This window comes from Pseudophryne corroboree, chromosome 9, assembly GCF_028390025.1.
Source record: "Pseudophryne corroboree isolate aPseCor3 chromosome 9, aPseCor3.hap2, whole genome shotgun sequence".
Taxonomy (NCBI): Eukaryota; Metazoa; Chordata; class Amphibia; order Anura; family Myobatrachidae; genus Pseudophryne; species Pseudophryne corroboree.
Window position 1 is genome coordinate 238,218,722 of NC_086452.1, and position 14,235 is coordinate 238,232,956.

Here is a 14,235-nt window from a genome sequence, read left to right on the forward strand (position 1 = left end):
TAGACATGGCATTGGCCCTAGAAGCCAGCAAACCAATGTCCCTTTGAGCATCCCTCATAAATAAGACTGCGTCTTTAATATGGGCTAGAGTTAAGAATATAGTATCCTTATCCATCTTATCAAAATCAGCTGTCAGCTCATCTGTCCAAGCTGCAATTGCGCTACACACCCATGCCGACGCAATTGTCGGTCTAAGGACTGCTCCAGTATGAGAATAAATACACTTTAAGGTAGTCTCTTGCCTGCGATCTGCAGGGTCACTAAGGGCAGCTGTGTCAGGAGACGGTAGCGCCACTTTCTTGGACAAGCGCGTCAGGGCCTTGTCCACAGTGGGAGGTGATTCCTAACGCTCCCTGTCCTGTTTAGGGAAGGGGTATGCCATATAAATTCTTTTGGGTATCCGCGGTCTCTTTTCCGGAGTCTCCCAAGCTTTTTCAAAGAAATCATTTAGTTCATAAGATGTGGGAAAATGTATAATCTGTTTCTTTCCCTTAAACATGTGCACCCTTGTGTCGGGGACCGAGGGTTCATCCGCAATATGCAACACATCCCTTATTGCCACAATCATACACTGAATGCTTTTTGTCACCCTAGGGTGCAATTTCACTTCGTCATAGTCGACACTGGAATCAGAGTCCGTGTCGGTAGTAGTGTCTTGTGTTAAGGGACGCTTTTGAGACCCCGATAGGCCCTGTGAGTCGGTCCAATCCCCCCTAATTCAGCCTTATCAAGCCTCTTATGTAAGGATGCCACACTTGCATTCAACATAGCCACATGTCCATCCATTCCTGAGTCGGCACAACCGACGGGGACACACCACTTATTTGCTCCACCTCCTCCTTGGAAAAGCCTTCCGCTTCAGACATGTCGACACCACGTACCGACACCCCACACACACAGGGATTAACCTATAAGGAAACAAAACCCCAACCAGGCCCTTTGGAGAGACAGAGAGGGAGTATGCCAGCACACACCCAGCGCTTAATAACACTGGAAAAATATGACCAGATAGCGCTTTTATATATATAAAATGACCAGATTCCCACTCACTGCGCTCAAAATGCCCCCCTCCTCTTTTTTCCAGCCTGAATGTTCAGCAGGGGAGAGACCAGGGAGCCAGCGTTTTCCTCATGTAGCTTCTGTGGAGAAAATGGCGCTGGTTAGTGCTGGGGATCAAGCTCCGGCCACCCGACGGCGGGCTTCGGTCCCGGTGATTTTTTTATAGAAAATGGCGGGTGATCGTAGAATTACTGCCCAGCAGCCTAATCTACCTTGTCAGTGCCCAAATGTGAGGTTTATTGCTGCCCTGGGCGCCCCCCCTGCGCCCTGCACCCTTCAGTGCTGCTCTGTGTGTGTGAATGGGAACAATGGCGCGCAGCTTACCGCTGCGCGCCTTACCTCATGAAGATTTGATGTCTTCTGCCGCCTATGATGTCTTCTGCCTTCTCATACTCACCCGGCTTCTATCTTCGGCATCTGTGAGGAGGACGGCGGCGCGGCTCCGGGACAAACCCCAGGTGAGACCTGTGTTCCGACTCCCTCTGGAGCTAATGGTGTCCAGTAGCCTTAGAAACAGAGCCCAACCGTTAAGCCAGCCCTTTTTCAACAGAAAACTCTGGAGAGCTCTCTGCAGTGCACCCATTCTCCTCTGGGCACAAGATCTAACTGAGGTCTGGAGGAGGGGCATAGAGGGAGGAGCCAGTGCACACCCATAGTAAAAGTTCTTTTTAGGTGCCCTATCTCCTGCGGAGCCTGTCTATACCCCATGGTCCTTACGGAGCATCCTCTAGGACGTAAGAGAAATAATGTATTCTGCTGTATAAGATAGCGCTGCCCGGTATGGATTTACATTCTTAGGTGTTTTTAATTGTTTGTTATTTTCACGTGCTGTATTTGTATTTGTTATTTGTAGGAGTGATATTTCAGTCAGTCTGCACTTCCTGTTGTTTACGGTTACCTAGCAACGCCTCGATGTGTGTGCTGAGCCGCGCCCCCTACCCGCCCGACGGAGATTCTCAGCGCTTGCCCGTGCTGATGACGTCATCGTCCGGCGGCAGGGAGAGGTGGACGGAGCCATGCGATTGGAGTCTGGTAAGGTACCGGTGTTGTATATATATGTGTTGTATTACAGGGTGCTGGTTGTGTCTTGATAAAAGGGAGCAATCCCTGAAACATTGACCGCATCAGCGTTGCCTCTGCAGTCGTTCTTTCTGAGTGCCACCATACGTTTATATATATATATATATATATATATATATATATACCAACATTTTGGGGCACACACACCCTGTTTTCAAGGTGTTCAAAAGTGAGATAAGCATTATAATTACCTTAAATACGGAAGAGGAAAGCCCGCTAAAACCAGGAGAGCGGGGAAGCATGACCGCACATTGCGTGTGTCCAGCCAGTCCCCATCTGACGACGGCACTAATGTGTGGTATAATGTGTATAATGGGTACTACTGTACTACTGTGTAGCGTAATGTGAATAAGGGGCTCTAGTGTGTGGAGTAATGTATATAAGGGGTACTACTGTGTAGCATAATGTGAATAACGGTCATTACTGCGTGGTGTAATGTGAGTAAGGGACACTACTGTGTGGTGTATTGTGAATGAAGGGTATTATTGTGTGGCCATGCCCCTTTTTTGGCACACGCAACTTCCATATTTCAAACATGGAGGGACACCAGTCCCTACTTTGCCAGGGGTGATCGGACCCCTAGATACATCCCTGTGTTTAACATTTGGAATGAAGCAATTCATATAGTGCACAGATTTCTTGCTATCAACACTTGAGTGATATGTGAGGGTAAACAGTTAATGATGTGAATGATTTATTGGTGAGCAGAATGAAGATATTGCCGTGTAAGCCACAATCTAATGATAATATTGTTTCAGGGCTCTTATGTGTGGGTGTTTATGTAGTATTTCAGGGTTTTAGATGTGGAGTAATGTATGTGGGTTCTGTTGGTTCAGCACAAATGGCTGATGGGTTTTATAACAGGAGGGATGTATCTGGATTGCTAACATGTCTAAGATTTCTAGCATGTCTAAGAATCAAGGATGTATACTATTTTCATATAATCGATTTTATTTCATTGTCAACCCTAGCCATACCTATTGCGTATATATCTATAGAACAGCAACCATAACACAAGTCACATAGATACAAGTCCAAGCACTGCATAATCAATTATCCTTGTACTTAAATCAGTGAGGCCTAGTATCCACATTTATACTAGCAGCATGGCAAACAATCCAATAGGACTATGTGCAAGGCCCATCCATCCTAACCTATCTGAACTTATAACAACACCTTGCAGCAAAAGCCTGACATCTAAAACACATGGGACTTACCTATAACAGTAGGGAAAGGGAAACGCTAACAACACTAACTCCTTCTATCAAACATACACAAAACTATAAAAACTAGTTTAAAAAAAGAAATATGGGGGTGAGACAAAAACATTACAGTGATACATTGACAACAGAACTGTCCTGGTGAAAAAGGCACCATCTCACAACTCAGATGACACTAGCTTAATGCAAATGTGGAATGAAACACTCAATGAGTGCTCATTCAATCTAGTTAAATCACTGATCAACAAACACAGAGAGGACATCAGCAAAGTGAATGCTGAAATATTTCAACTCAACCAAACACTTGAACTATATGAAAATGACCAAGAATTCAAAGACCTAATCTCCCTGACACTTGAAAATTCCTGAAAAGAAAAAAAACCCATTATAACATACAAAAAAAAAAGAAATACTCAAATTTATTTTTCTTTTTACTCCAAAGTGTCTGTGTTCACTTCCTCATAAAGCAGCATAGTATGAGCACACAGAGGGGCGTGACAGCAGCAGCATAGAAGACAAGCTATCACAAATAAAGGTTAAAGAGACATTTATTTACTAGAGGCAGTGATGTACAGTACAGTAAGTTGTGGAAGGGCAATGAGAGGACTATGGATTGGAGGGGCAGTGAGAACTGTGGAGTTGGCAATAAGAGATCTATGGACTGGAGGCGGCAGTAACAGTTGTGGAGGGGGTAAGGAGAGATCTATGGACTGGAGTGGCAAATTTGGCTTTTCAGCACTTGGGACTCTTTTGGTTTTGCCTTGTGGCTTTAAAATAAGGGCATTTTTACATAAACTCAAACTCCTCCTGCTTATCACACCCTATAACATTAACCCCCCTGGTCTTCTACACATCTACTTCATTGGTTAATTATATTCTACAAAGGCCACCTACATGGGAGAAGGAATTGGGGATAATACTGTAAATTGTCAAGGAGTTATAATTCTATGGGTGGCACTGGGCAGGTGCACTGATTACTGTGCTTCATAAAGGAAGAGGCTTCTTGCATTATTTCTCAAAACTATCAATCCACCATGTATAGCAAGGTTATAATACTGTACACTTGACAGCCCTGTAAGCCATCACTTTTTCACATGCTATATACCTTCTAGTCTATATTGTTTGCTCCAAACCTTCACTTTCAGTTCTCTTATTTGTGCCTTTGTCTTTTGTTTTTCTCCTTTTTAATTTGCCATATATAGTATCTCTTGTCTGTTTTTCTTTGCAGCAACAGAAATTCTGAAGTTTTGTCACTGTCCAGTCACCAGAATAGCTTGTTCGCAGATATAGAAGAGAGGTGTCAAAGAGTGTATAATAAATTTAACATGGGTAAATTAATATCAGGAATAACATAATAGGATTACCAGAAATTATTTGAATGTGTGTATATCTTGAAAGACTGCTCCTGTTCCTGAGTCAAAGGATCTCCAGGGAATTTCCACCTACATAAATAGGAAACATAGCCTGTGTTGGACTGGGGTATGAAGGGCCAAAGGTGGACTTCAATAGTAGGGGTCCCCTGAAGGGCGGTGGCACAAAGAGGTGTGGCCAGCCACCAGCAGGACAGAAGGAAAGAAGAATAACTCTCCATTAACCTCACCTGAGTGATTCTTCTTTCTTTCTGGCAGGGTAAATGGAGCCTGGGTCAATTTTAATCAGTTTGAGGCTATTCTCTGGCCTCCTGCCATCCACTATGAAATAAATGGGCAATACTGTGTGCACTAGTAACTATTAAAGGAGTAATACAGTATGTACAGTATCCACACTGCACCCGTTATTATAAAAAGGTAATCTTGATATCATAAAACCAGTATATACTGATCTCTCTATACACAGCTCATGCTGATTTCACACACCTGATATACAGTACATTGATCACCATACACAAGTCACACTGATATCACATAACTAAATACCTACAGTATAGGGACTATGTATTTAGAGGACAGATTATTTTGTGCCATTTTATTACTCGCACTGAATAAGATAAAAGCCCCATGTTCATTGTCTGTCAATTTTCAAAAAAAAAATACATATTTATAACACTTTAGATCATCAGACCAAACATCATTATTTTTAGCAGAGAAAAGAATAGGATCCGCAGGAAGATCCCACATCAGGATTCATATAGGAATTGCAAGATCATTGTGTTAAAGCATTAAAAGATGAAATTATTGATGAGTAAATTTGATTAAAAATCACAATTTTTATTGTGTTGGCAAAATTTCATGAATGTTTAAAAAAACATTGGGAGACTGAAAATAGCAGGTACAGTTACCCTGACATCTCATACTGTACATCTCATAATGTTAACATTTTTAAGACGTACAGTACTGTATGTTGGTGAATTAACATCAAAACTGAAGGATGTGACATCCTTAGTGAAAACTTTGGAAGAATTTCAATGAGAGGCTGGTTGAAAAGGGCAATGATTGATAGACAGTCATTATATACTGCAGTCTGGAACCATAAAGAAGTTTAGTCTGTGGGATTATTTTCTGGGAAAAAAATAAAGTTTGAAACAAGGACATAAAGACTTAACTTGTAATTTAATTGTATTCATCTTACAACACAGTTATTTGATATATTTTATGATCTCTGTCTATGTGAAAAGTTGTATGGCACATTATTTGTATTAAGTCTTTCTAATTTGCATAATTATTACTGAGAATCTCAAACAATTTACAATAGCAATATTTTTTGACCAAACTGTATTTAACTAAAGGTATGTTGATGATATTTGACCTAATTATAATGGGACAGAAGCTACTTTTTTTTTTACTTTTTCGTGTGACCACAACTATAAACCTGAGTTTTACATTTTCTAATAATTAATGTCAAATAGAATATATATATATATATATATTAATATATATATATATATATATATATATATATATACACACAAAGCACTCTGGGTGTGGCACTCAAGCTGAATACTAACAATAAAACAGCAGCCTGCTATTTCAACATTTCAATTTATCACATCAAATTGTCATCAGGAAAACACATAAAATACAAAACATACCTTTATATACACCAGTAATCAATGAACAAACAAGTGTTTGGCGGGAGAAGCACTAGCTTCGTCACCCACGGCCGCAGCCAACGTCATCACCTGCGGACACAGAGCTCTGTCTCCGGCGCGTCACCATGGAAACCATACACAGAAGGCTCAAAGAAAGCAGCGTCCATGCCACCGCCCGTGCCCATGGATGACATCATCACCCATAGACACCGAGCGGCGGAGCGGCGCTATCAATGTCACATCACCATGGATACAATACACATTATACATAAAAAAAAGGAAGTGTCTATAGTGGTCCGTCACCACAGAAATCACATACATTAAAAATACCACATAATATCAAGAATGACTGTATCTAAATGGGTAATACCTAGCAAAAAACACATAAAACAGTGTAAAACACATAATCGGCAACATCAATAATGCTGTGATCTCACAAAGCGCAATGTAGCAAAATATGGATACTAATTACGTATCAATAAACGATGCAAATATAGCAAATTTACTAGTACATAAAAGCCAAAGTGATAGAGTGTTAAAAAATAAGTTATTAGTTCTAAATTGTCACAGAATCTCATGCACCTAGAAAGCAACATACCCTATAACAAAATAATACAAGCAGATATTATAACACCCACAGCTAAATATCAGCGCAAACTTGAATATGAAATATTCTCATTAAGGCCTTTAGGGAAAATTGTACCCAGACGGAAAATCCAACGGGCCTCACATCTCAACAACTGTAAACCTCTGTTGTCACCACGCATATTAGGGGCTATAGTGTCAATCATTCTGTAGCGTAAAAGTAAGTGGATGGCACAATTTACAAAAATGCCGTGCAAAGGGCTGGTCACTAGTACCTGTGAGTAGTGCTGATCTAATTGCTGCATGGTGATTGCCAATTCGTTCTATGAATTTAGACTCGGTTTTACCTATGTAGCAAAGGCCGCAAGGACACAAGATTTGATACACTACATAGCTAGAGTTACAAGTAAAGTGATGTCGTATATTAAACGGTTTGCCAGTATGCGGGTGAGATAAAGTATCACCACATAGCAAAAACTGGCATGTGACACATGTGCATTTAAAGCAGCCAAAACGTGTATAACCAAAGAGCCCAGCTTTGGGTGTTCATTGCGAAGTATCAACTTTAACCAAAAGATCTTTGAGGCTGCGGCCACGTGAATAACAGGACATAATACTGTGATTCTCCAAAAGAAGAGACGGATCGCTCTTAATAACAGGCCAATGTTTCCTAGTGATGCACTGAATAGCTCCAGAAGAGCTATTGTATCTATTAACACATGGTAAATGTGTAGCAACATTACATTGATCCTTCCCTTTAGATAACAAAGATGATCGATCCATTGCTAAAACCTTCTTTTTAGTTTCTAACAAGGATAAGCGTCTGTAACCACGGGACAAAACTTCTCAATAAGTAAGTCTATTTCAGACTCAGCTGTTTGACGATTACTGTTAATCCTAAAAATTCTTATATTTCTAGAAAAAGGCAGGCTTCTAATCATCGGTTGGGGGTGACAGCTATGTGCTGAAAGGAAAGTATTCCTATCAGTGGGTATAGACTGGTATGAATGGAATTGTTAAGCACTGAAACCTTAACTTCCAAAAAGTTAGCCGATGTTTGGGAGAAATTGTATGTAAACTTAATTAGATTAGATGACAAATTATGCTGATCCAAAAGATTTTGCAAAAAAAAAAAAAATGCCACCCCATCAAATGATGAACAACTTATTAATAAAGCGGGAACACAGCAATATGTGTGAAGAAACTTTAACACCAGTAAAGAATAAGACATTCTCTATATAAAACATATTAATATTTGCATAGGATGGTGCCATGGAACTGCCCATGGCACAGCCCTTGGTCTGCAAATAAAGTTAATTGTTATAAAGGAAAAAATTGTTATGGAAAATTAAACCAAACATTTGGAGAATTACATCTATCTTAACCAATGAAAAATTACTCTTAGATACCAAAAAAGATTTCAAGGCTTGTAAACCCAGAGAATGAGGAATTGAGGTGTATATATATTGAGTACATCAATACAAACCAACCAGCAATCATCAGAAAAAGCTTGTACACTCTGTAACTTATTAATAAATGATGTGGTATCTAACAAGGATTCTCCTTTAATCAGGGGTTGCAAAATGGCATCCAGATAAGTGGCTACAGGTTGAAATAAAGATCCCTGTGCCGACACAATAAGGCAACTGGGTGGAGGATCTAAACCTTATGAATTTTTGGGATCATGTCAAAAATGGGGATGATTGGAAATGCTGGAACCAATATATTAAATATATGTTCAGAAATGAGACCACAATCTAGAGCCAATTGCAACACCTCCACAAGGTCACGTTTACAACGGATCAATGGACTACTGGGCCATTTAACATATACTTCAGGATTCAATAACTGACGCAATTCCTCCTTATGGTAATCCTGCCAATCTAATAATACCACTGCACCACTTTTATCTGCCTGGCAGATTACTAGATTCTTATTCTCAGATAAAGATCACAGAGCCAAATGTTCAGAGGGTGTCAAGTTTAGATGTAAAAGTTTAGTCATGTTATTAATGGACTTTTGAGTGTCATGTTCCAACATGAGCATAAAAGTCCTGATACTAGCGTTATTAGAAGATTGATCAAAATTGGAGTGACGTTTGAATTTTTTAAGTTACTGTGGAATGTCCTGTGTACCAGAAAAAGATGAACCGAAAAATTTTTTAAGCCTTATACTCCTGGCCAATTCATATTTCTATGTATTCCAGTGGAACTCATTGAAATTCAAACTAGGGACAAACGATAGTCCTTTCGATAATAATTTAGTCTCACTGCTGGTCAACTCATGGGATGATAAATTGAATATTAAAATTTCCGACTGCGTGGAGGACGGCCCACCGGACCTTTGCCTGTCTTTTGCATTGCTGCCCCTGCGGGTGTGTTTTCTTTGGGATATCCTGTAGTGTTGGTTTTGGCCAGCCTGAAACGTGTGCCTAAAAGCACTTCAGGTCTCATTTGCTGGTCCATCTCACTATTGGAACCATCATTTTCTGCTGATGAATCAGTATCAAAGCTGGGTAAATTTGTTCTTGAAAGTCCTTTTGTTGCAACAGAAAAAAGGGCATTTTTGGTCCCCATGAGAGTTCCCAAAGAGCCATTTGTAAACTGTGTGTGTATCATAATCTGTTTCCACCTTTAAACATTTTTATTTTTGAACTGCAATAGATTTCGTTTATATGTAATCAGCTGCTGTTTTAAGCGATCCATCCAATCCCCACTCTGATCTAAAGTTAATGTGGATAAATTGGGCGTCTCAAAAATCTTGATGTTATCTTTGATAATTTGCAATTCTTTGGTGGATTGTTTGATAACAAAGACCATCAGGTCCAGTAAGCAATGGTTGAGAATGCCCACCCAGAGCTTGCAAAATTGTGGGTCATAGCGACCTATTGAAGGGCAATTGCGCACCCTAAATCCAGGTGGGATTTTTGTGCTCTTATAATAGTCGCTCAGTGATATCCCATGTAAAAAAAAGTCTATTTACTTATTTTTCCAACTTAATAAATCTCGGTATACAATCTCAGGGGCCGTTGATTCAGTCTCATAATTGATGCCCGTATTATACAGTATAGATTAAATTTCTGATTCAGAGAAAGTATACGTATCCCCAATGGGAAAATGAAACAATAGCACAGCATTATCAATGTCACCTCCTCCTTCAGCCATGATTGATATTTGCAGTATAACACAGTACCCACCACAGTGGTTAAAAACAATAAGTCATATGCAAATATTGTTATGTTTTATATAGAGAATGCCTTATTCTTTACTGATGTTAAGGTTTCTTCACGCATATTGCTGTTTTCCTGCTTTATTGACGATTTGTTCATCATTTGGCGGGGTGACATTTATTTTTTGCAAAATCTTTTGGATCAGCATAATTTATCTAATCCGACTAATTTTACATACAATTTCTCCCAAACATCGGATTACTTTTTGGAAGTTAAGGTTTCAGTGCTTTACAATTCCATTCATATCAGTCTATACGTTAAACCCACTGATAGGAATACTTTCCTTTCAGCACATAGCTGTCACCCCCAACCGATGATTAGAAGCCTGCCTTTTTCTCGAAAGATAAGAATTTTTAGGATTAACAGTAATCGTCAAACAGCTGAGTCTGAAATTGACCTACTTATTGAGAAGTTTCTGTCCCATGGTTACAGACGCTTATCCTTGTTAGAAAGTAAAAAGAAGGTTTAAGCAATGGATCGATCATCTTTGTTATCTAAAGGGAAGGATCAATGTAATGTTGCTACACATTTACCATTGGTTAATAGATACAATAGCTCCTCTGGAGCTATTAAGTGCATCACTAGGAAACATTGACCTGTTATTATGAGCGATCCATCTCTTCAATTAGAGAATCACAGTATTATGCCCTGTTATTCAAGTGTCCGCAGCCTCAAAGACCTTTTGGTTAAAGTTGATACTTCGCAATCAACACCCAAAGCTGGGCTCTTTGTTTATAAAGGTTTTGTCTGCTTTAAATGCACGTGTCACATGCCAGTTTTTGCTATCTGGTGTTACTATTTATTACCCGCATACTGGCAAACCGTTTAATATATGACATCACTTCACTAGTAACTCTAGCTATGTAGTGTATCAAATCTTGTGTCCTTGCGGCCTTTGCTACATCGGGAAAACCGAGTCTAAATTCAAAGAACGAATGGGCAATCACCGTGCAGCAATTAGATCAGCACTACTCACAGGTACTAGTGACCAGCTCTTTGCACGGCATTTTTGTGAATTGCGCCATCCACTTACTAGTTTATGCTACAGAATGATTGACACTATAGCCCCTAATATGCGTGGTGACAACAGAGGTTTACAGTTGTTGAGATGTGAGACCCGTTGGATTTTCCGTCTGGGTACAATTTTCCCTAAAGGCCTTAATGAGAATATTTCATATTCAAGTTTGCGCTGATATTTAGCTGTGGGTGTTATAATATCTGCTTGTATTATTTTGTTATAGGGTATGTTGCTTTCTAGGTGCATGAGATTCTGTGACAATTTAGAACAAACAACTTACTTTTTAGCACTCTATCACTTTGGCTTTTATGTACTAGTAAATTTGCTATATTTGCATCGTTTATTGATATGTAATTAGTTTCCATATTTTGCTACATTGCGCTTTGTGAGATCCCAGCTTTATTGATGTTGTTGATTCGTGTTTTACACTGTTTTATGTTGTTTTTGCTAGGTATTACCCATTTAGATACAGTCATTCTTGATCTTATGTGGTATTTTTAATGTATGTGATTTCTGTGGTGACAGTCCACTATAGACACTTCCTTTTTTTATGTATAATGTGTATTGTATCCATAGAGATGTGACAATGATAGCGCCGCTCCGCCACTCGGTGTCTATGGGTGATGATGTCATCTGTGGGCACAGGCGGTGGCATGGACACTGCTCTCTTTGATCCTTCTGTGCATGGTTTCCATGGTAATGCGCCGGTGACAGAGCTGCCTCGCCGCTCTGTGTCCGCAGGTGATGATGTCGGCTGTGGCCGTGAGTGGCGACGCAAGTGCTTCTCCCATCAAACACATGTTTATTTATTGATTACTGGTGTATATAAAGGTATGTTTTGTATTTTATGTGTTTTCCTGATGACAATTTGATGTGATAAATTGAAACGTTTAAATAGCAGGCTGCTATTTTGTTGTGAGTATTCAGCTTGAGTGCTGCACCCAGAGCACTTTGTTATTTTTTTCTACAGTGAAGGCACCAGCACAGTTATTCCCTTTCACTGGGAGTGCCGGTCCGTGGATGGATTTATATATATATATATATATATATATATATATACACACACACACACACACACACACACACACACACACACACACACTGTATATCACTGACTTCAAAGTCAATGAAATGTTATATGTCAAAATGGTGCTAATTGTTTCGAAGAACTGCCCCCTTTTTGTTTTTTTGTGATTGACTTGTGGTTTGTCCAATAGACTTAGTGGTGGAATTTTGGCCAAGTTGGGAGGTAGTTTATATTTGGTGGTTAGAATGAGGTCAAAAAAGCGCTATGAAGGTTAGAGAGTGGGCAATAATATTTAAGAAAAAAATTGATATGTTTTCAAGCTCCTACCATCTGTACATGGGGCAACTAATTCAGTTACCTTGCAACCACTAATTACGTTAAGGTCAGACAAAATGTGTTGGGGATCACATTGGACACCCTTGCAAGACTCAATTGTCATGCATATCATCCATCTATTGTTACCATGGACAGAAACCTTTCTATGTCAAAGGCTTTAGAATTTCAAATAAACCACATATTTATTTTACTAATGTATGGACATTTTATGTGGTTTGCAAATTAAATTAGGTTTTTTATAATATTACACCATTGCAATCATTCTTCAGTTTGAGGTTTAGCACCTGCGTGTGTATGATCTCTATTGAGTGATTTATGTTTTGGAACCAATAAAAATGTATTAATGGTGAGCCTTCCTTGTTTAGTGATTAACCTGAAATTTGCTTTCTAGTATATATTTATAATCATGTTTTCTCTGTGTTTTAAACATACTTCACTATTATCTTTTTTCATCCTTTTTTCCATATTGACCTCCTATTTTTATTTTTTTTGGCAACTGGAATTCCTGTATGACTGATAGAGAACCTGCAACATAAACACTGTTAGCAATATCTTTGTACACATATTATATTATGCTTTTATTTGCATCTGTATATGTAAACTTGCTATAATATATGTCCTATTTTTTCTGAGCTGAAAAGTCCTTGGAGATCTTTTGATTCAAGAATAAAAGCAGTGTTTCCAAATATGTATACACTGTTGTATTCTATGGTATGGAAATCATTTTAATCCTGACTTCTCATTACATTTATATTATGCTTGGAGCCCTCTATTGTTTTGTAATCACTTCAGATTTCAAACAATAAAAACAGGTGTATATTCAGGTGTATATATATTTGTTCATTTTTTTATGTGTTTTTCTTCCTTAAAGCACTGTTTGTTCAGTAAATGCTGTTAATATAATTTGCTGATATAATCCTAGGACATAAATACTACTACATGGGTAAAAACAGTCAATATATCTTGGAAAGTAGAAACATGGAAGAATAACAATGCATTCTTTTTTAGTTTGTCAGAATTTTATTCAATATTATTAATTTAATGCCTATTTAATAAAATTTCTTTAGCAATAACGTTATTAATATGTGTTTGCTATTTTAGGACCATCAGACAATATTAAGAGCCTGGGCAGTGAAAGACTTTGCTCCAAATTGCCCTCTGTATGTTCAGATATTGAAACCTGAAAACAAATTCCATGTCAAATTTGCAGGTAATATTTATTTTTAACTTCATTAATATTTAAAGTAGAGATGTGCGCCAACCCCCGTGTTTTGGATCTGTATTTGTTTTTTCCAAAACTGCATATGTGTGTTTCGAATTGGATTTTTGATCTGTATTTTTGTAAAAAAAAATCATAAAAACAGCTAAAATTACAGAATTTGGGCCTGTATTTGTTCCTACAGTATTATTAACTTCAATACCATTCATTTCTAGTCATTTACAGTCAATTTTGACCACCACACATCTCACAATATTGTTTTCATCCATTTTAGGCCAAAGGCTGCAGCGAGCTGGCTGGTAACTAACTGACAGAGCAGCAGCAGCAGAAACATATGGCAGTTTATAGCAGATCTATGAAACACTGCCACACAGCACTTGCAGGAAAGAAAAATGGTGCAAGATGGAATTGTCCTTGGGACCACCCCTCCGTGA

The 14,235-nt window shown here is 38.7% G+C and overlaps 1 protein-coding gene across 2 annotated transcripts in view; it reads left to right on the forward strand.

Annotated features, from left to right (window-relative positions):
* LOC134957937 (potassium channel subfamily T member 2) overlaps nt 1-14,235 on the forward strand; it is a 1,656,739-nt gene that overhangs the window by 1,267,039 nt on the left and 375,465 nt on the right. For both annotated transcript variants that reach the window (XM_063940188.1, XM_063940189.1), the window contains exon 13: nt 13,684-13,792. In XM_063940188.1, the coding sequence (XP_063796258.1) occupies nt 13,684-13,792 (109 nt within the window). The remainder of the gene's footprint in view (nt 1-13,683; nt 13,793-14,235) is intronic.